At 45.1% G+C, this 22899-nt stretch overlaps 2 protein-coding genes across 5 annotated transcripts; one reads left to right on the plus strand and one right to left on the minus strand.

Moving 5' to 3' along the window:
* The first annotated feature begins 3305 nt into the window (after positions 1-3305).
* LOC121297610 (CCR4-NOT transcription complex subunit 8) lies at positions 3306-8299 on the plus strand. 4 transcript variants are annotated; one of them, XM_041224048.1, is made up of 7 exons: positions 4051-4158; positions 5039-5235; positions 5538-5731; positions 5917-6078; positions 6197-6341; positions 6632-6742; positions 7421-8299. In XM_041224048.1, exons 2-7 carry the CDS (start codon positions 5119-5121, stop codon positions 7547-7549), a joined length of 858 nt encoding a protein of 285 aa, XP_041079982.1. In that variant the 5' UTR covers positions 4051-4158; positions 5039-5118; the 3' UTR covers positions 7550-8299. The 4 variants fall into 4 exon arrangements, with proteins under 4 accessions (XP_041079985.1, XP_041079984.1, XP_041079982.1 ...); XM_041224050.1 differs by lacking the exon at positions 6632-6742 and having other exon boundaries at positions 4046-4158; XM_041224052.1 differs by lacking the exons at positions 4051-4158; positions 5039-5235 and having other exon boundaries at positions 5647-5789.
* Positions 8300-8990: 691 nt separating this feature from the next.
* Positions 8991-22851, minus strand: gemin5 (gem (nuclear organelle) associated protein 5). Its single transcript, XM_041224047.1, has 28 exons — positions 22610-22851; positions 21734-21888; positions 21325-21506; positions 20951-21102; positions 20496-20606; positions 19996-20128; positions 19398-19563; positions 18905-19117; positions 18695-18780; positions 18455-18537; positions 17856-17992; positions 17445-17518; positions 17114-17295; positions 16724-16863; positions 16313-16484; positions 15833-16039; positions 15285-15413; positions 14776-14901; positions 14539-14634; positions 14065-14202; positions 13790-13937; positions 13091-13210; positions 12465-12675; positions 11759-12013; positions 11381-11543; positions 10707-11262; positions 10347-10434; positions 8991-9335 (listed from the first exon to the last, which is right to left on the minus strand). Exons 1-28 carry the CDS (start codon positions 22749-22751, stop codon positions 9174-9176), a joined length of 4527 nt encoding a protein of 1508 aa, XP_041079981.1. The 5' UTR covers positions 22752-22851; the 3' UTR covers positions 8991-9173.
* Between the last annotated feature and the right edge of the window lie 48 nt (positions 22852-22899).

The following is a 22899-nucleotide window of genomic DNA, read 5'->3' on the forward strand; positions in this document are numbered from 1 at the left end:
GTTGAAGAGTTCAAAGCTGAAGTGACGTGGCTGCGTGAGTTCACGACCCTCCCAGGTCGTTTCACAGGTAGGCAACGCTGACTTGTGTTACGTCATGCGTTCTTTTGTAAGGGTAAAGTGGGCTCAGTAATATTGTAACACGCAGGTAAAATGAACGCGGTCAAACCTCAGTCGCTGCTATAAAGTGAGGATCAGGTTGGGTTGTACTACAGCATGCAGTCTGGCCTGGGAGTTAAGAACTTGAGTAATGCAGACTGCATTCGCCTCCTCATCTTCATCCTCATCATCACAGATACAGCAAGCTTGCTCAGCCTCTGGATTCAGGCACGGCAACAGTGGACTATACCCAACACTAGTACTGCTGTAGCACATAGGATATATATATATATATATATATATATATATATATATATATATATATATATATATATATATATATATATTTTTACACAAGTTGCAATATGTGTGTGTGTGTGTATATATATTTCTGTTTTTAGATGATGATGATGATGATGATGATGGTTCGGAGTTTGTGAGATGGCAGAGCTACATGTAGATATAACTGCAGACAAGCTCGGCAGGGTATGTCCTGAATTATCAAATCCCTACAGAAATAAAACCTGTTGCACTAAAACAGCCCTTTCCATGATCAGACTGCAGGTTGCATTGCCTTGGTTTGTGTGTGATACATTTATTAGAAAACGCTTGCTGCCGTTTTGTGTCATGCAGGTATGGTCAGAAAACAGCATTGTGTGTACGCTAGTGCACAGATTGGAATGTGAGAACAGTGCACATGCGGGCTGTCCTCAGTGGTTTCAGTGGAATGCAATACCTGTTACATTACTGCAGGTTACTTACACTGGCACTGGACATTTGTGGTTCTTAATTCAAGGTGTCTGTTAATAAAGGCTATACTGGTAATCAAAGTGCATTCAATTGTGGCCTCTGTTTTAAAAATAAAAGAAAGTGTGTCTCCAGGCCAGAAAAAAGGCACGCTGCTGGATTTCTGAAGTTCACAACACTGAATCTGTATTAAATAACAATCCATTCAGATTAGCCGTGATGTTGCTTTTAGTCTTTGTGAGAGTACAACACGACGATTCTCAGTTCAATTGTGTATCTACAGTGGCGTGAGGCTATTGTAAGATTGTTTTCATGTGCTGTTACTTCATCTCTGACTTATATTAAATGTATATATATATATATATATATATATATATATATATTTTCTAGGCAAATGAAAAGGGCATATCCTCAATCACTGCAGTCTTTTTAGAGGTTGGTTTAAAATATATAATGTGTTGTTTGTTTTTTTTTTAAAGCGGATTATGAAGCACCCAGGTGAGTTGATTGCTGTCAGCAGCTTGACCTGATGCTTCTGGATCATGGAAACATAGATGGTGATGATTGCTGTGTTTATTTTTCAGGCTTCTAACAGTGCCTCGTATATCCAGGATGCTTTCCAGCTCTTACTGTCCATTTTAGAGGTTTCTCACATTCAGATCTGTACCAGCTCTGCACAGTAGAGGACAATAGATGGATTACACACCAGTGCCAAAGCTGCAGCTGCTTCATACAAGAGACAGACGAGGGGATTTCAGATCAATGTCTGCAGGGAGACTGGAAGAAAGGGTTGGCTTCCTCAGATCCAGGTTCTCTTCTTCCTGTCTCCTTTGCCATGAACATGTTGTATGACTTTATACTGAGCCCAGACTGCGTGGCTCATGCGAAATTGTCTGATGTCTTAGACTTTAAAACATGTTTGGTAGTCGTTCTATTAAAGGCTGCTCATAATAATATGAGTTTTATAGTACATACTATACACAAGTGGGAGTTAAGCCACTACATTAGAACTATGATAATGCTATTAATCTGCATCATTGGTAAAATAAAAATGACTGTACATTGTATCAGTACAACATGCTTCTTGTGTATGTGTACAATATTGAATGACTGCCTTTTATTTAATGCAAATAAAACTCTGACCTATACATTTAGTGTGTGCAGTGTGTTCCTGTTGCCCTGTTTCTTCCTGCGATTCACAGTGAAACAAGCAGTTTGGGATGCAACAGAATACTTCAACAATGTATAATAATGAATCCCTTTGTGTAAAGTAAAAATGAGACGTTTTCATCAGTGTGCCAAAACAATCCTGCATTCCCTATACTCCTGCAAAAACACACAAGATGGCTCATGGAGGCAATGCATATCCATCTCATGGATGGCTCCGTATTAAACTGGTTGCAGGAATTAGGCAGTCATAATAATTCAGCAACCCTGGCTACGTTGTTTCTAAACTCTAGCAAGAGGATTAGATGGGGATGAAGCACACAAAGCAGCAACAGCCAGTCAAGGGGGGCTTCAGGGCAATGAGACTCATTACAGTGATTGATATTTCAATGCAATAGGAATAGAGACAAGCATGCATTGCCAGTGCCAGAGGAAGCATGAAAAGGACCAGCCCTATAGAGATGTGATCTGAAATGAGGACCCAGTTAATGAGTCCAGCGTGCATGAGATGATTGTCTAAGTGACATTAAAACGGGTTCATGAGCTCCACCCCGATTTACTGTTCCGCTTCTTCAGCAAACGAGAGGAATGAGATTTTTCTCTGCTTTTTACTGCATTCACTCTGTTTAAAATGCTCCTGGACCTGTATCTATTAAAACTCTCTCTCTCTGTCTCTCTCTCTCCTGCACTGCTAATGTGTCTATGTAGATTTCACTCTCTGCAATCCTTACTACTGTAGCTGCTTCCAGGGTTATACTGTGCTTCAGTAGCAGTGCTTGCACTTACTGTAAACTTTATTGAATTGAAAAATGAATCTTGCATTCTAGCACTGTACTGTCCTGTAACACCTGTGTGTGTGTGTCTCTCTCTCTCTCTCTCTCTCTCTCTCCCCTCTCTCTAACTTTAGCATAACTGAGGCAGAAGTGTTAAAGGGACTAGGAGCTCTTAAAATAAACAAATCCCCTGGGCCAGATGAGATCCTCCCAGTAGTACTCAAAGAAATGATATTATATATATATATATATATATATATATATATATATATATATATATATAAACACACACACACACACACACACCCCGTGTATGTCTTCAGGGTATTGAACACTGAATAATGGTACAGAAAAGTACTACCCGTGGTGCTGTATTGGATTTAAATAAAGCACGTCCTGTTCCATAAGATGTCATACAATACGTTGTCACAGTTTCTCCAGCATTGTATTGCTAAAAACGCAAAGCACTGTTTTATGCAATTAACGCATGTTTATTGATTTCTGGACTGCACTTGTAAATGCATGAACATTGCTTCACGATCACATCACTTCTATCCTTTCCCGGTAAATGCAGCTAACCTGCCCCAACGTGCATTGCAATGCACGAACATTGCTTCACGATCACATCACTTCTATCCTTTCCCGGTAAATGCAGCTAACCTGCCCCAACGTGCATTGCAATGCACGAACATTGCTTCACGATCACATCACTTCTATCCTTTCCTGGTAAATGCAGCTAACCTGCCCCAACGTGCATTGCAATGCACAAACATTGCTTCACGATCACATCACTTCTATCCTTTCCCGGTAAATGCAGCTAACCTGCCCCAACATGCATTGCAATGCACGAACATTGCTTCACGATCACATCACTTCTATCCTTTCCCGGTAAATGCAGCTAACCTGCCCCAACATGCATTGCAATGCACGAACATTGCTTCACGATCACATCACTTCTATCCTTTCCTGGTAAATGCAGCTAACCTGCCCCAACGTGCATTGCAATGCACGAACATTGCTTCACGATCACATCACTTCTATCCTTTCCTGGTAAATGCAGCTAACCTGCCCCAACGTGCATTGCAATGCACAAACATTGCTTCACGATCACATCACTTCTATCCTTTCCTGGTAAATGCAGCTAACCTGCCCCAACGTGCATTGCAATGCACAAACATTGCTTCACGATCACATCACTTCTATCCTTTCCTGGTAAATGCAGCTAACCTGCCCCAACATGCATTGCAGCAGCGGCCGGAGCTGTCACGTGAACCGGAGCAGGAACGGGGAAAGGGGCTCAAGGGTTACCTGAAATCTCATCTTTCAATTTACACAGAAACCCGAGTGAAAACGACAGCGTTAACAGAAATAACAGGTAGAACAGGAAAACCCCCATCTGAGCAGGTACACTGCGGCAGAGTTTTATCGCATCAAAGCGGAACTAGTTGTGTGAGCAGAGATGAAGGCGGAGAACGAGGCATTAAACACATTCTGCTTTTCATCATGTGATTGTTTAGTATAGTGTGCTGTTCCTTAATTTTATTAAATCTAAATGCATTAATAATAATAATAATAATAAACAAAAAAAAAAAAACCACGGGGTGGTATCTCTGATTATAAAATTAAACATTTCTGTAACTGTAACTCCACGCGTGTTGTTCTACGAGTGTGTTTGGTCCTGTGTTTTACCTGTCATGTGATGTAGTTATTGTTTTAACTCACAAATGATAATTACGCTTGCTGTGTATTTATTTATTTTTTGTCCGGTACTGAAACTTGCTGTTTTACTGCTAGTTTCTCGTTCTGTGTGTCCCGCATTTATTACTTACTCCGTTCATTTTTGATAACGTTATTTATAAACTTTTAAAATTGTAACGCTGCTTTTACAAGGAGATGTGCATCAGACTCCCACTGCTGGAAGGTACCGAGCAGCCTCGAATTTCGTGGGATATTCTCTTCCAGCTTCAGTTGCAGTGTCTAAACTTTCATGGAATGTATTTTTTTTTTTTATTTAAAGAAATGTTAGCTGACCCAAGATGAAATGGGGGGGGGGGTCAAGTTCCCCCCATCCACTGCTAAATGTAGGAGGCAAGCTATATGAATGTTTTAGCCACTTGCAGAATACTGTAACCTTTTTAATATGGCCATGCCACTGTGTGATATGGACACTTTATTTAGGAGATCTGTGGATCCTGGTTTGATAAGGGATCCTAGAGTATTATCTTTTGCAGCAGTGTCCTTGTTTGACGTTTTAGGGTACAAACAAGGGACCGCTTACCTAGAGCTGCTCCAGAATTTCCAGAAGCCTTTTCAGTCACTTCCTGAGCCGTGCAAGATGCCAGCCGCGCTAGCAGATACCAGCAAAATCATCTGTGAAGTTTGGGCCAGCAATTTGGAGGAGGAAATGAGGAAAGTCCGACAGATTATTCAGAGCTTCAACTTCATTGCCATGGTGAGAGCGAAGCCCCTGAAGCAGGGTTTTGGGTCAATTCCTTTTTCAAACCCAATTCCAATTCCCTTTGAACCTGTTCCAACACACCATTGATCAACGTTGCAAATAGCAGTATTCTGTTAACACAAGCTTCTCACAGTGGCAACACATTACTTAGTGACATCACTGCTAGTCAATTAAATTGAGTGATTTCAGTTGAGTCATTGCAACACATTACTTCCATTGATGTCACAGTTAGTTAAATTGAGTGACTGACTTCAGTTGAGCCATCACAACAGTGTTGTTTTGTGGATGCTGTTTAGGACACAGAGTTCCCAGGAGTTGTGGTGAGGCCGATTGGTGAGTTTCGCAGTACAGTGGATTACCAGTATCAGCTCCTGCGGTGTAACGTGGACCTGCTGAAGATCATCCAGCTCGGACTGACCTTTATGAATGAAGATGGGGACTACCCTCCTGGAACAACCACCTGGCAGTTTAACTTCAAGTTCAACCTGACGTATGTGTTCTCAAGCGTGTGTGTGTGTGTACGTTCGGGTCAGAAATTGTGTTGAAACGTGAGTACACTTTCTCTGCTGCTGAAGTTTGTTAAAATGAACGAGTAGCGTTTGGTTAACACTTGTAAGTTCACTGGTTGATGAATTATATTTTTACACTGTCCCTTCCGTCCACTTGTTCCCCCAGAGAGGACATGTACTCCCAGGACTCCATCGATCTGCTCCAGAACTCTGGACTGCAGTTCAAGAAACATGAGGAAGAAGGAATTGATACTCTCTACTTTGCCGAGCTCCTCATGACATCTGGTTTAGTGCTGTGTGAAAATGTCAAGTGGCTCTCCTTCCACAGGTAAGGTTCAAGGGAATATGTGCAGCAGAACAACTACAGGGCCGTCTAATCGCATTCTACAGCAAATGGAATGTTTTCAGCATGCAAGCACTGGAGCCTTGTTCTCTCTCATTCGCAGCGGCTATGACTTTGGCTACTTGGTGAAGCTTCTCACTGACACCAGGCTGCCTGAGGAGGAGCACGAGTTCTTTCAGATACTCAACCTCTTCTTTCCTGCGATCTATGATGTCAAATACCTTATGAAGAGCTGTAAGAACCTCAAGGTAGAGGGGAAAACAACAGCGTATTGCTGTTCCACTTGGGGTTATTGCAGCACAGTGTGAAGTGCTTGCGTCAGAGTTAAACTGGGCTGGGAATCACTCGATCCGTTTCTTGTTCAGATGAAGGGAGTTCATATCCTGTGAACTGGTTATTCCGAATCTTTTTTGCTGGTTTCCAGGAGCTGGTTACCTGTGTTGGTACCTGCATTTGTACAATTTGTTACAAAGGTTCCTACCTTGGCATTAGCGATGATCAGTGGCAGCAGTGTTAGTTGTGTGTGTCTTCTCTTAAGGGGGGTCTTCAGGAAGTTGCTGATCAGCTAGAGTTGAAGAGGATAGGCAGGCAGCACCAGGCTGGCTCGGACTCGCTGCTCACCGGGATGGCTTTCTTCAGAATGAAAGAGGTATTCACTCAAAGGAATGGCACTGGCCATTGCTGCTGCTTTTAGGGACTTCAAACATGAAAGCGCTTGCAGGAGCTCCCCCTCCGTTATTTACTGGACCTGCTCTTCTCAGTTGCATATTGGATTGAATTTAGACCAAAAGTAGAAGGCAGGTTATTGACAATGTGGTAGACATGTCTGAGCGTTGTTCGTTGTTTTTCAAATGAACCGGCTGTCATCTAACCCCATAGTAGAATGCTGGTTTAATAGTTAATTTGATGTTAGACGGGTCTATCTTAATGCAACAGACGGCGTTGGGTTGGTTCCTTTTTTTTGTTTTTCAATTCCCATGTAATGAATTCCAGTTCCTTTTAAAGGAACGTTGGTGCATCTCTGTGTTTCCTGTCCTGGTTGAATAAAGATTGAGTAGTCTGAGTAGTACAAACTGCTGTGTAGCAACACCAATATCCACCCGAAAGTGCTGCTTGTAAAAAGCGGTCTGTGTGTTGTAATGATGCAAAGAGTTTTGCAAGGATTACATAGAAGCCGTTCTAGCTGAGCTGTCCTGTTTGTTTCAGAGGGGTCTCTGGTATTAAATGTACTTATTAGAAAAATGCACCCCTTTGTTGAATGCACTGCTTGGATAAACGCACCCCTTGTTACACACGTGATTCAAACACAGCATTCTTTTCTGTGCAGTTGTTTTTTGAGGATAACATCGATGATGCGAAGTACTGCGGGCGGCTGTACGGCTTGGGGTCTGGATCCACCCAGAGTCAGAACGGAATTGCAAACTCCTCCCAAGAAGAAACCAACAACAAACACTGACCAGACGAGCCGCGGAGCCACGGCGGTGCCCTTCTTTTACCTCCCCAGCAGTGTCGTTCATTCATTACTTCTTCCAGCACGTTTTTAAGACGTTGTGCAATCCAGATCTCGTCAGTCACGAAAGAACTTGGGTTTCTGTTGTTGCTAAATCTTGTGTTCTGTGAAGCATCATCTGCTTTCCCAGTTAAACTTCAGTACTAGAACCCATCTACCTTTAAATGATCCTGTATTGCTTTCAGCTGGAGTACTTTTACTGCACATTTTTATTTATTTTAACAGGGGACCAGTGCCTGGGTGCTGCATGCAGTGAAAGATATTAGAAATGCAGTATTTTAACACACGCTGCTGCAGTCCTCTTCGGAAATTCACAACTCGCTAACCAACGGTCGACCCATACAACAGGTTTCGAGTTGGATTTCCTAGGAACGTTTCAAATAAAACAAATGGCTCAATGTCTGACGTGTAGGAGACAAGTCTGTAGTTGTACAATTTTAAAGAAGGCTGGGACGTTATTTATATTACAAAGAAAGCCATTATGTTTTCCAGCGTTTGTATTCACGGAGAAATTTAAGATTTCAGGAAAGGATGTTGGCTTAGTAGGAAAAGACAACTTCTGAAGTTAACTGTACTTTTTTTTGCTTTTAAAAATGTTCACAACCAGAATTAATATTTCCATAGGTGATTGATGTATATTGTTTTTAAAAACGGCCGTTGTTTTAAACAGTTGTGTATTAAAGTGTTTTCTATTAACTGGATGTCAAGTTTGAATTTGGTTCGCGTGTCGACCAGCCTTTGGAAAGGGAGGTGCATTTAAAATAAAGTTCAGTGGAACTATACAGTGGCCACTGGCACATGGGCGCGCTTTCAATAAGAAGGTAGGTGGTGGAGCAAGGGGCAGTGATTGCACAGTACAAGGTAGTGCTAAAGGGCCACACACGTCGGACTGTACTTGTAAGAATGTACTTTACCAGTGGGGTTCTCATGCCTTACTCAGAACAAAAGCATCACAGTAAAATGGGAATTTCTAGCCAGGCAGATCAAGCAACAGTTTTGGACACAAAGACCTGACAATCCCTTTCATTTTGTAAATATAAGCGCTTCAAAATAAAACAGCACCAGGAAGATAGTAACCCTACCACTGCTTTTCAACTGGGAGACTTTATTGCACAGAACCTGAAACTATTGTAAACCTACTCACACCTAAACCAAATAAAAAAATAAATGAAATACCAAAAGCAGTCCCTTACCCAAATAAAAATAGTCTGCAGTTCTACCCACCCCAAGCAGACTGTCATCACAGCTGAAACAAGACTCTTCTGTTAGGAAAACTGGAGTAGAATTATTTCAGTTACTGCCAGGATTTATACAAATGATCCAAGATAAAAAATATATTTATAAATGCAGTAGCAACCTGTTCATCAAATCAAACTACAGCAGCATATTTATTCAAGTGCTTTTTATTCTTTACAAGATACAAAAAGAGTGTGCTGTGTGGGGCAGTCCCCATTATGTTACTGTTAATTGTATAATGAACTAAATAACCTAGAATCAAAAACAACATGACACTTCCCAAGGGTCTCGTCAGTGTGAACAGTGCAAAGCAGCCCCCACATATGAAATGCTTTCACCCACAGAATTTGTGACAGGCTTTTATCACAGAGGCTGTGGTTCCGTATTTGTGAAGCAGAGCTAAGCACTGCTGCTGAAGGTCCTCGGGAAGCGCAGAGTCCCTTCCCATGTGGAGGATGACGAGGCAGCATTCGATAACATCAGGGAACGGGTACATCTGCAATGCAACAAGAGTCCATTCATTTACTATGCAGGGTTAAAGAACACGCAGCAGCCCTGACCGTGTGAGAAGAAACAGCACATTGTACAGCACTTTCACCCGTTCCAGGTTGTAATACAAGCTTGATTAGACGCAGTGTGCAGGGATCAGGCTCGGGCGTGTTTGATTAGACGCAGTGTGCAGGGATCAGGCTCGGGCGTGTTTGATTAGACGCAGCGTGCAGGGATCAGGCTCGGGCGTGTTTGATTAGACGCAGCGTGCAGGGATCAGGCTCGGGCGTGTTTGATTAGACGCAGTGTGCAGGGATCAGGCTCGGGCGTGTTTGATTAGACGCAGTGTGCAGGGATCAGGCTCGGGCGTGTTTGATTAGACGCAGTGTGCAGGGATCAGGCTCGGGCGTGTTTGATTAGACGCAGTGTGCAGGGATCAGGCTCGGGCGTGTTTGATTAGACGCAGTGTGCAGGGATCAGGCTCGGGCGTGTTTGATTAGACGCAGTGTGCAGGGATCAGGCTCGGGCGTGTTTGATTAGACGCAGTGTGCAGGGATCAGGCTCGGGCGTGTTTGATTAGACGCAGTGTGCAGGGATCAGGCTCGGGCGTGTTTGATTAGACGCAGTGTGCAGGGATCAGGCTCGGGCGTGTTTGATTAGACGCAGTGTGCAGGGATCAGGCTCGGGCGTGTTTGATTAGACGCAGTGTGCAGGGATCAGGCTCGGGCGTGTTTGATTAGACGCAGTGTGCAGGGATCAGGCTCGGGCGTGTTTGATTAGACGCAGTGTGCAGGGATCAGGCTCAGGTGGCTAGCATCACTACTTCACAATACCAGGGCGGTTTCCTTTTAGAATTTCCTAAGCACTATATTGGGAGAAAGCATTGCTAAATCTTTATACTGAATTACTGAGCAGATTCCTGGCAGCAGTGTTTCTTGTGACTAAGGTATGGTGCAGCTTCATGTCATCTATTGGTTCCTAAAAACGAATAAATGGGTAGAAGTGTTTCAGCACGTACCTTGATGTGTTCTGGAATTTCAGCCAGCTGTTTGTTATGCTCAGAAACCAAAGCAATTAAGGAAGTCAAAGACGTTGATTCTGCGGTACTGTTTGAGAAAGAAAAAAACAAATGTCAGAAAAACATGACATTTGAGTTTAAAAAGCTGGTAGATGCATTAAAGCAGAGAAAGGAAAATCAATTTTTAAATATATTCTTAGGAAAAAAAAGAAGTTTAATCCATTCCAGGTTTTACTACCAGCTTGATTAGCTCCAGTGTGTATAGGTAAGCAGCACAGATGAGTCTGATGAAACTCGTAGTAAAACCAGGAATGGATCAAACTGCTCTGCAATGGGAGTCTTATTCTCATCCCTGCACACCTTGCTCCAGGCTGACTGGCTGCTGTTGCTTCATGTTCACTCTCAGACTCTGGTAGAGTCTGGGAGTGAATCTGCTGCTCTTCAGATGTTGCTGCTGCCCGGAGATGCTGGTGCATCATGCTGGACAGCCTGAGCTGTATCTCCTCAATGACGCTCCGCGTGGTCTGCAGAGCCGCGTGAGTCTCTGAAATGAGGACCGCGCAGGTGGACGTCAGCACTGCCTCTTGCGAGTGGCACGGCTCCTTCTCCACGGTATCTGAACCTTCCTCTGTGGGAATCGCACCCTGCTCCTCATCTGCTTTGTTCTGAGGTTCGGTCCCATTGACAGCAGCAGGCTCTGAGGGATTCTGCGCATCGTGTTGAAGTCCTGCAACACTGGGCTGAGGGAGAGCTGCTTTCTCAGTCTGCGTTTCAGAAGAACGCTCATTACTTTGACTCCACCACATTTCGTACAACTGGAAGTAGCACACAAAGGCCTCTAGGCTTTGAACCACCGCAATGCTGTGGGTGTCAGTGGGGTCTAGCTGTGCTTTGAGGCTGGAGACGGATTGCATACCTGGGAAAACACAATGAGTTGACTTCAAACACGCTAGACATGACAGGACTGTTTACCCAGCCTCCTCAGTGATGTAACGAGACGTTTGGTATTTCCAAGATCTCGTTGTTTTCCTTACCTTTCGGCAGCAGCAGCCTGCAGAGCTCTCTCATCAGGGTGAAATGCGTGGCATCTCTGCAGCGGGCGAGGGCCCCCAGCATCGCTGTCACTGTCTCAGCCCGAGCCACTGCCACAGAGCTCAGCACTGCCAGCGTCAAGTCATGGGACAAATGGAGCAAGAGCTAGAAGAAACACACAAACAGCCAACAATCAGGCTGTACACTGAAAGAGATACAGAACAGGAAGGAGTCTTTAAACTTATTTTACATTCGTGCTGCTTCATTGCATGTTCCTATAGCCGGCTCTTCAGCAAATAACGAAGACTCAAGTAAATCAAATCGATCTGGAGTATCCTGGTATGTTTGCAGTAGGAATAGGGTTCTTTAGTCAGCATTACCTGTTTAATGGGTATGTTTGCAGTAGCTGCAGGATTCTCTACAGATTTCACTTGCTGATGCAGCAGCCTCACTTTATCCACATCAGCGCTGGAGACACCAAACTCCCTCTCCCACACCACAGCCACTGCATCCACGAAGGGGACCCCCGAGCCCACAGTCCAGCCATGAGAGGAGGCACTGCTCCAATCGATCAGCCTGGCTCCAGCAAGGCACTGGTGCAGCAATTCATTGGTGCAGAACACAAGCTGGTGACCCTACACACAATTCAATTGCAATCAATATCAAACAGAGCAATGCTACACAAAGGTGACGTTCGTTTAGGGTTGGGAAAAGGTCTGAACCATCCCTGGTTTTATTATTAGACCCATTTAAATTCGCAAAAAAAAAATATGCCGAGATGGCTTAAATGCACAGAAATAGGAATCATACTGTTTTCAATTGGCATGCATGTGGAAAATCCAATCACACACCATATAATCACTTATCCAGTCACAGACACAAACAAAGGATCTTTTAGACAGAGGTGCCTCAGGGATGGAAATAAGCCATTCCTGGTTTAACTATGAGTCTAACACCTGAGCTTATTCCACGGTGCGAATCACGCTCATAGTAAAACCAGGAATGGGTGAAACCACTGTGCTTTTAGAAGCAGAGCTGATGCTTCATGGGCACTTTGCTTCACAACAGCCCAGTCCTGTGACTCACCAGCAAGCTCTCTTGTGCCTGGAGAACCTCCCGGGCTCCCACCCAGTCCTGAGCAGTCAGTAGCTCTCTGGCGCATCTCAAGGCTAGTGAGTTAGACAGGGCATTCTCTCCGGCGATCAGGGCCAGTTCTGCAGCCGTCTTCAGTGACATCACATCCCCCTTCTTGGAGATTACCTTGGCAGCATCATAGGTGGAGTCAGCAGCTAGATAACTGAGGGGTTGATATTACATTATACACAGAACCAATGGTAAAGCGTATGGAGACAATGAGGTTCTCAGGGGGTGCACCTGTCCTAAAGTTCAATCCAGTTTGATTTGGTCAGGTTTATAGTAGTTCATACCGTTCCCCACCCCCCAACTGTATCTATTATCTAATGCTGGTCCTAGTCCAATAAAACTGCCTGCTGGCTTCAGACGCCTTGCAAGAGGGCGTGCCTTTTGCATCACGAACAGCACATCATCACAAAAAGCCCATGAAAACTCAACATGCAGTTAGGGCTTAAGCAGGAAAAGGTAGTGCTGCTCACAGGAGATATTACATGTGACGATGTAGTGTACAAGGACCCACTGCCTTTTTAAATTGGGATTGGTACCATCCTAGCACAGCCCCAGTTTGCCTCACTTACCACTTGGCTGCGTTGGAGTAGTGCCCGTCCCTTTCCAATATAGCTGCCCATGTGGTGTAGAGGTTCTTTATCACAGGGTCTTCAGGAAGCAGTCTAGCCTTGGCCAATGCTATGGCTTCCCTTTAAAAGACAAGTCTGGGTGTCGTGAACTAGGAATGGACTGTTACTGTCATTTTATTGACTCTATACACTGTTGCCTCTAATGCTTGGCTTCTAAAGGGTTTTATAATGTACTGAATATGTGGGTTTTATACCCCCTGTGGGTATACATACAAAACACAAACAGTACAGTAACCAGAGCTAGGTGACACTGTACTACAAATTCAAAAGATCCAAGGAACGTTACGTTAAAAAACATTGAAATCCCAAATAAAATAGTAAAGACAGCAAGTTGAAGGCTGTGCTAGATCTACCTGACGAGACGTGCCTCTCGAGATTCATGCAAGTCCTGCATTACTTAGCTGAACATGCTGAGTCAACAGGGTTGGAAATAAGACTCCCACTGCAGAGCAGTTTGATCCATTCCTGGGTGAACAGACACACCCAAGCGTGTTTACCTACACACTGTGGCTAATCCAGCTGGTAGTAAAACCTGGAGTGGGTGACACTACTATGCAATAGGAGTCGGGCTCCCAGCCGTGTATGTGGAGGGTCAGAGTTGTGCACCACTGCATTATGGGTTAGTATCTGACTGCTTACCTGTAGAGCTGCTGGGATTTCAGAAGATCAATGGCCTCGTAGACCTTGTGGACAGAGAGGAGGTAGGAGGCTGCCTTGACGTACTGCTCTTGAAAACACAGCTGCTTCACAAAGGCTTCCACTGCCCGTACCCACACCTGATAGCCGGCTGAACAGAATCACACACGACCGCTTAGAACTTGTCCATTAAATTAACTTTGCTGATTCTACTATTTGCTAAAGCTAGAACTTGCTCAACAGGACTCCCTTAGTTTGAGCCACGAAGGATCACTCACCCATTGGCGATACAGCTACCAAGTGCTCTGTTAACTCTCCCCTCTCAATCGCTATCTGCAGAGCGCCTGCAAGATCTCCTTTCCACAGCAGCAGGGAGTTCAAAGACTCGTAATGACCGCCTTCTATGTGGCTCCTTCCTATACGTGAAAGCAAGCCGATTACAGCACGGACTGCGTTCACACTGCACACACATTTAAAAAGCAGATCAGCCCCATTCCATGTTGCGTGTGTTACAGCAATATTAAGGGCTGGAAATCACTCTTTAAATGAAAAAAATGTTCCTTTAGGAAGCTTTTGTCTCTATAAATGTAAAGATGTGTGTTATACCAAGTTTTGAGGCTACATTACAATGCAGGAGTGGGTGTGTGTGTGTGTGTGTGTGCGTGTGTGCGCGTGTTCTCCAAGCTTTAACACATGTAACGTGGAATGGGCCATTGGAAACGGAGATCAGACACCATGCCTCAGTTCCTCACCTTCCTCCTCAAACATTGTGTAGAGCGCAGCTCTGTCTCCGAACAGGCCTAGCTGTATGTGCGCCCCTGATCCAGGCACACAGTCACTGGGCAGTACTGGAAGAAGAGAAACAACAGCCGGGATCACAATTAAAACAAAGGGCTGGGGGGGGAAGAACTGCTATCTTAACGAGATAAGAAACAAAGCCAGCTGAAGCACACAAAATACAATCGAAATAAAAGTGTGAGGTGTCTTGCCTTGGGAATGTCGAACAGCCGCTAGAGTCAAGCAGTCTCTATGCTGATCTTCCCTAGACCTGTGATCCATGGAGGTGCTGAGAGGCAGGATCGAGCGAGGCTTCTTCTTCTTCACTGGAGCTTCAGCTGCGGGAATGAGAGAGAGATGAGCAGGATGTTACATACAGGATCGAGCGAGGCTTCTTCTTCACTGGAGCTTCGGCTGCAGGAACGAGAGACTAGCAGGATGCTACACAACACGGCTCTGTCTCTAACACAAGAACTTCCTTTACTGCACAGATGGAAATAAGACTCCTATTGCATAGCTGTTTCACCCAGTCAAGGTTTTAATACATGGTTGGTTAGCCATAGTGTTTTGGTAATGCTCAGGTGTGTTTTATACCCAGGAGTGGATCAAACTGCTATGCAATGGGAGTCTGATTTCAATCCCTGTTCTAATAAGTGCTTTGCTTTGTTTAGTCAAACTGTGTTCTGAGAGATCGGACAGTGCAACAAGAAGAATAACTAACCTTGCTTTTCTCTCTGTTTCTCATCCTTTAGAGATTCCCTTGCCACAAAAGAAAAGCCCTTTCCACCATTCCTGTTTTTTTCTGAAACTACTGCATCTGTCTGCCGACATCTGGGCTCTTTAGACACAGCTGAAAGATAAAAGAGCCAGTTAAAAATCATGAAACATGTTTATTACAGAGGTTGCAGATTTAAAAAAAATGAATAAATCCAGGTTCCACATAACTCAAGGATGCAAGGATTGCATTCCATTCACTTTTCCATCACTGCTCAGTGGTTTTGATTTAACTAAAATAAAAGATTCACTATCACTATCTGACCATGCCCTTGGAAACGTGACCCCAATCCATATGAAACAGTCATGAGGCAAACAGGTCAGTGAGCAACTCAAGTCCTTTCTACAGTAACCACAATGCATGCGAGTCTGCAGATTATTACTATTATCCTCAGCTTCTCCGGCCCTGACCTGCAGGAGTTCAGGTTATCTCGTCTAATATACTACAGACATCAAGGTGTAAAGGTCAGGGCTACAGAGCACACGTCTGAATACCTGCTGTGTTCAGGGTGTGTTCAGTCTTGACTGGTACGTCCTCCTGCTCCTGCTCCTGCTCTGAAGCCCCCTCCTCAGCCCCTCTGCCTCCCTCATCTCCAGCCACGTCCTGCTTGCCGGGCCCCTTGTCAGCTGGCTTCTTCTTCTTCTTAGCCTTTGGCTTTGGCTGAAGACCCCTCTTCTTCTCCAGCTCTATGCTTTTCTTTCCTGGGGTGTTCATGCAGGAGAGTAACCACACTCAGGATTTGTTAGCCAACATGTTTTCAGCTTTTAATTGTGCAGCATCAAGATTAAAAAGTCAAATCCACGTCTTGGTGTCGTGCAGCCTCGTCGGGGTTGACAGGACGTACAAGTCAGTCAGTCGTCAGCTAAACAGACAGAGCTTAGGGTTAAACAGAAGAGTCAGGCGATGGTGGTTATATATTTGTACCCTTAGAGTTCCCTAAACAGCCTGACCTCTCCGGGAGGGACCGCGCTTACCCTTCGGAGGCTTTGTGTGTTCCTGCTTGGAGACAGCCCATTCCTGGACAGTGAAGTCGTCCCCTCCAGTCCAGACTAGGTCAGGGTCGACAGGAGACCACTGCACGCACAGCAGCCTCCCCTTGTGGCCTCTGTAGTTACAGATCGCTTCTTCCTTCAGGACGTCCCACACCTTGACAGGAGTGAGGAAAACGTCACCTTGCTAACACACTGCTACGAGAATCACTGATTTGAGATCTATTATAAAATGCATCATTCCGTTTCATTTTGAACGCGTTGCAGTTTAATGGAAGTGAAAGCAGCTTAGCTCTGTTACTGATTTAATAAGACACATGTACGGTGTATTTTCATTCCTGTGTGAAGCCTCTATATAGCGCAGTGACTGAGAGCCCAGGATCCCTGATGACTTACCTGCGCGGTGCCATCGTAGCACACCGAGACCAGTCTGCCATCGTGATGAGGGCTCCACGCCAGGCTGGTTATCTTCGCCGTGTGTCCCACAAGACTCCGGTAGGGTTCCGTCACCAGAACAGGAGTGTCTGATGGGGTCTCTTTAAATAAACAGACACAGTAAACATACAGGCATATATAGAGCACCGAATACAAAACAATGACTACAGAGTGGTAAAGTACATTGAACTGTGGTTTTTAACTAGAAATTGTAGAAAAGTTCATCTTCTTAGAAAAGGGGATGAGTGATTTTGAGACCGAGGCTGGATCGCGAAGGCTTGCTTAATAACTTGATTAAATATTGTGTCTCCGTCTTTGAAATATGCTTTCCCCAAAGCCTTTGATTCTCACCGATGGCACTCTTCAGGTTGTGCACGTACACAGTGGCATTGTTGGACCCGGAAGCTAGCAGGTGACTGGCATCGGGCTGGCTGCCGTGCTCATGGTGCCAGCGAAGCACATTGATGATCTTGTGATGCTGCTGGATGGAGCACAGCAGCCTCAGAGCTGGAGCCTGAAGGATTTCTATTGATCTGCAGAGAGACAGATAGACACACTGACCTGGATTAAAAACTGCCACGGGAATGCGTGGAACACATACAGACGTACTGAACTAGCGCCTCTACTGTATCCTCATCTCTGGGAGTTACAGAGCAATTCACTGCTGTGTCATGTAACTCACCCGTCCTCATTCCCAATCGCTAGGATTTTGCCATCTGGTTTCCAGCTGAGATCTGTGTGAGGTGACAACTTGTGCTGCAGAAACAATTATAACAAAAACATTCAGAAAACACGACTGAGCAAATCGGAAGAGTCTTTACACCGATTCCAGCATCAGATCAAATCCCTGTCATTAACATCTTCTTTTAGTTTGCATATTCTCAAAAACAAAACCCTGACAAGATCCCACTAGTACAGCGGTCCACAGCAGGGCTCTATATGGCACCCTTTATAGTTGAGGTGGATGCAGCCGAGAACACCCATCTTGCATGCTCACCAGTATGTGCTGTACATGGGGGGTTCTGTTATACACAGGCAGCATGCTGTGATCTCCAAACTAGCTGTGATTTTAATAGAAGGCAGTCCCAATCACCTTGATGCCGTTGGTGTCCCGGATGATCTTATCGATGTCGTTGGCTTCTCCAGCCAGCTTCCAGGGGTTATGCTGCAGGATCACTCCCTCCCCAGCACAGCTGTACAGCGTCACAGTGGGTCTGTCCCCCTCCCCTCCTAATGTGTGAATCCAACACATGTTAGGAACATCAATACTGCAGAGCCCCTGGAATTTGCATGGGAGTGACCTGACATTGGTAGAATGGTGGACTGTGTGTTTAACTACATGAACATGGTCTGTGTTGCAGGAGTTACGATTGAATGAGAGGAGAAAAGCGCTGTTGTAATGCCTTGGTGGCTTGTTTCACTGCTTAACACACACACACACACACACACACACACACAAGCCAAAAAATAAAAACAAGTCCGGTTTATGGATGATCTATTGCGAGTCGTGGTTCATATTTTAAACAAAAAAAAAATGAAGATGCCCATCCAGATGCAATAGCAAGCGGTTGAAGCCGACTGAAGAAAATCAGAAATTCCAGCAACGCCTTTGCAATGTTCCTGATCAGTGGGAATCGTGGTGAAAGAATACTCCTGGTGAACAGAGAGGAAGACTCACGGTAAAGAACTTACCAAAGGAAAGGGGGGGTACTGGAGGACCCCAGGCCAGAGTATACACGGTCTTTCTGTGATAGGAGCTGGATATCTGAGGAGGCCTGGAGGGGCAGAACAACAAAAACGTGGAGCAGGATGGGTTGATTTGATTTGCTTTGATCTGTTGCACGGATACACACACACACACACACATATATATATATATATATAGACACACGCATGCACGCACGCACGCACACATCTATACCTTTAACTTACTTATTAGAGTACGAGTCATAAATGCCAACTTTGCCGTCATCAGTTCCAAATGCCAAATGACCTTCTTTCAGCGGGTGCCAGGATAACTGAAATGAACACACACAAGCGAGAGATGAAACCCACCGGACTTGTGTATTTTGTTAGTGAAATACCAGATTACAGGAGGACAGCTGTGGCGCTGCTTGGTCCTGACAGAGCACCGGTACGTACAGCGGTCACTTTGGACTTGATCCCTTGCCAGAACGTCTTGGTGTCGTATCGGTTCTGGATGGACAGAGTGCTCCAAACCCGGATCATGTTGTCCCCGACCCCAAGGGCCAGACAGCCGGTATCTACAGGGGAGAAGGTCAGACTGTACACAAACCCACCCAGGGAGGGCAGGGTCCAACAGCAGTCCAGGGTTTCCAGGTCCCAGCACTTCACCTGGAAAGAGAGAATACAATATCAATAGAAACTCACCATGCACTGTTATGAGAAGGCTGTGGTGTATTAAATCTAGTACTGACAATTATATATAAACATCTGTGTGTGTGATTACACCAGCTTCACATTTCCCTTTTACTCTTAAACAGGATTCCTCTTCATGCTGCATGTCACAGAAAAGGGGCATGGAAAAGCCAGGCTCTTGGGCTCTAGTCAAAACCATGTGCATCTAGATTCTGTTACATACAGCCGATTATGAAGTGTTAGACTGTGATCTCACATCTCTGTCCATGGAGGTGCTGATGAGGAGCTCCCTGCTCTCCCCCATGCACACGGAGCTCATGTTGAAGACGATGCGAGTGTGATTCTGTCCCTCCGACGAGGAGCCCAGCAGAGCCCATTTCTGTTTGCCAGATCTGGTGAGATCCCACACCACCAGCTCTCCTCTGCAACGACATGTGTAGAGCAATGGAATCCCTTGAATCTTTCACTGCAGCCTACAGACTTAAATGAGCAACACAGAAATCTACACAAAGACCCACAACAAATAGTTTTGATAAAAAATAAACAAAACAAAACTGCAATTAGGATTTTAATTACAAATAAGCTGCCTCCATGCTACCACAGATTCAGAAGAACGTTGCCATCATTATCATCCTTACTCGACTCTGACAGTTCCAGCTATTGTGCAGTGATATTGTGAGCACGCCCTCTGTGGCACGATCTGCTGAATCTATATGACAAGAATTATCACTAGAAGTTATCCTTTACTCTACAGCTTCACGCACAGGTAAGCAGGTCGTTTGAATGCTGGAGAATTGAAACTGAATCAGGAGGGCCCTGTTTTTATGTCAGATACTGCTCAAATGGTTTCCTACCCAAAGCAGCTGGATATGATTTCTGTTGGCCGGGTGTGAGGCCAGTGCACCGTCAGCCACAGCCTCTCCTTCACAGTGGGGTCCACCCCCAGCCCCCTCCTCTTGAGGAACGGTAACTTCAGAGTCATCACACCTGCAGACAGACGGGACGATAGAGAAAAAGAAATGGGAACTGCCATGCAATACATACAGTATATCAATGCACACATACACACACACATATACATACCCTCTGGTTTGCAAGTCACAGTGTACATTGCATGCAAACTTCAACTTAAAAGTGAGATGAAAGACAGAGTATACCATCCTCGTACATACAGTATGTTGTTCTTGGACACCCACTGGTGACAGAGCCATTCCGCTCAAGAAGACAATCTCATACCACACAGGGTCAGCTGTGTATATAAACTTTTAAACTGGTGAGCTCAGTAGCACTGTGTTGAGCAAACGTGCATATCAGCCACCAGAGAACAGCTTATACTGGAGCCGACAGAACCTACCTTTCCCCCTCGCTGTGCTCCACACCCGCACAGTCTGGTCCTTACTGCCCGATGCCAGGTAGCAGCCTCTCTCCCCATCTGGCACCTGCCTTCCATTCACCACTTCAGCTTCTGAAAGCAAATCAACACATCCAGACACCTTCAAACAGCGGATATATGCACCCCCTTGAAGTGTTCCAACATGCTGCTCTTTGTTATGCCAGGAGGTGTTCTTACAGTCACCTTGCGTCACTGTTTCTGCACTCACAAGTGCCTGGCTCCTTCAATACAGTCATAGGACCGGCACAGAGCGAGCCCTATCAAGGTGGGATCTCTGCAACAAGGGAAGAGTGAGAATCACCACGCAGGCGGCCCTAAGGGACCTCACCCGCCCTGAAGCCCTGAGTTTGTTTAAGATTTGCCCGTGGAAGTCTGTGGCAGGCTTGCAGAATTGCTTTCAGGAGTGCGTTCTGTACCTGCCGTTTCCTCTGCTCGAGGGAGCAGCTCTTCCTCGCCTGGCTGAGGGCACCAGGCCAGGGCGTGGATTTCATCATCGTGGCCTCTCAGTCTGTGAAGCACCTCACTTTTTTTGCTGATATCAATCACAACAATCATCCCATCTTTGTACCTAGGGGGAGGAAATGAAATATGTGCTGTATTAGAGAAACTGAACATATTTTAAATGTTCACGAGTGTGTGTCACACACCATACTAATATATTAATGCTCTTCACAAATACTTTTTATTCTTTAAGAGACGCCTAGATTCAACAGAGAGTGTATGAATAGCTAAGGAGCATTGTGCATGTTTGCAGTATCTGTTTGTCAGCAAGGGTAGGGTCAGTACTCACCCCACTGCAATGTAGTTCTCATTGTGAGGAGAGCAGGATAAGCAGAAGATGGTTCGCGGTTCGGGGAAGAAGCTCTGGGTATCATTCCTGTTGTGCCAGAAACACACAACGATGCCCTTCTCATCACCGGACACCAGCAAGTCTTTCACAACCGGGGACCAGTGCAGGGATGTGATGGTGCTCTACAAATACATTCAAACAACACAACACATTCCCTGTCATTAACTGCAGCTGTGCCCTCGGCTACAAAGAGGAAAATGAAGAGCACCTGGTACTGCTGCTGTGCTGTACGGTCCTGTGGTGCTGGTGGTGCAGTACCCAGAGGACAAACTAACAGAATGGATGGCCAGGCATCTCCTTCAGGTAATAAGGAGACCGGGGCGCCTGTGCTCTAAGGCTCACACTGTACCTGGTGTGCTTTGTGTTCTTTCAATGTGGCTTGTTTCTGAGAGTCCCAGATTTTCACACACCCATCATCAGAGCTGCTTGCACAGATCTCCTCTTGACCGGGATAGCGGCAGAACGCAAAACCAGAGACGCGTTCTCTGTGGCCTTTAAGCTCACCTTTATTTATATATAAAAAGAAAAGGGAAAGGAAGAAGTTTAGAACTGCATCAGTGCTACTAGTCAAATTCAACTAACAGGTCCTTCACATCACAGGGCTGGCAATAAGACTCCAGTTGCACAGCAGTTCGATCCATTCCTGGTTTCACTAGGAGTTTAATAAGACACACCTGAGCTTGTTACCTGTGCACTGGGGCTAATCAAGCTCACAGTAAAACCTGGGATGGGTGAAACTGCTGTGCAATAGGAGTCTGATTCCCATCCATGCAGTGAGAGCTTTTCAGACAGTTCCAATTGGTGGAATGATATGCTGATGATTTATTAGCTATAGAATAGGAACACAGCACTGTACAAGAATTTTAAACAAAGAGGCATTGCTGCAGGACTCGATGTTCAACATTAACCTCTACTGGATTAATCAGAGTCCATTTATAAAAAGGAGCATCACAGAATTATCTTATAGTAGCAAATACTGCAGTGACGTCAGGATTGTTTCTATTAGTTTAAAGCAATATATTAGTGAAGACACATTTCATTTAAAATCTGTTTCAGGCATGCGCGCGTGTTGTAATAATAATAATACACACTAGCAATATGCAAACTATTTAAGATCAGAATAGGAAATTGCCAGGGTTACACATCTGAAAATGTAAAATGTGAATTACTTGCAAACCCTAAATCATCACCACGTTTTAATATCGGCAATGCACGCTCTGCTCACCGGCTATGACGGGACACGCTGCAGTGATCTTCACCAAGTAAACCGAACTTTTTGCTCCAAACCCAAAAACTCCTTTAGGACTGGTGTCGCTGGACCGGGAGCAGTACCAGTTTGGCGAGGCTGGGAGAAGTCTCTCCGACATTATAGCCCAGATAGTTTTTACAAACACCTCAGCGATGCCACAGTCATGGTACCGTCCGGGCTTCAGAGAAATCTCACGCCGCCCCTGCAAACACAGACAGCCGTAGATCGACGAGTACTGTCGGGCAGACTACCAGAGGGAAAGGGGG

Source organism: Polyodon spathula, chromosome 22 (genome assembly GCF_017654505.1).
Source record: "Polyodon spathula isolate WHYD16114869_AA chromosome 22, ASM1765450v1, whole genome shotgun sequence".
Taxonomy (NCBI): Eukaryota; Metazoa; Chordata; class Actinopteri; order Acipenseriformes; family Polyodontidae; genus Polyodon; species Polyodon spathula.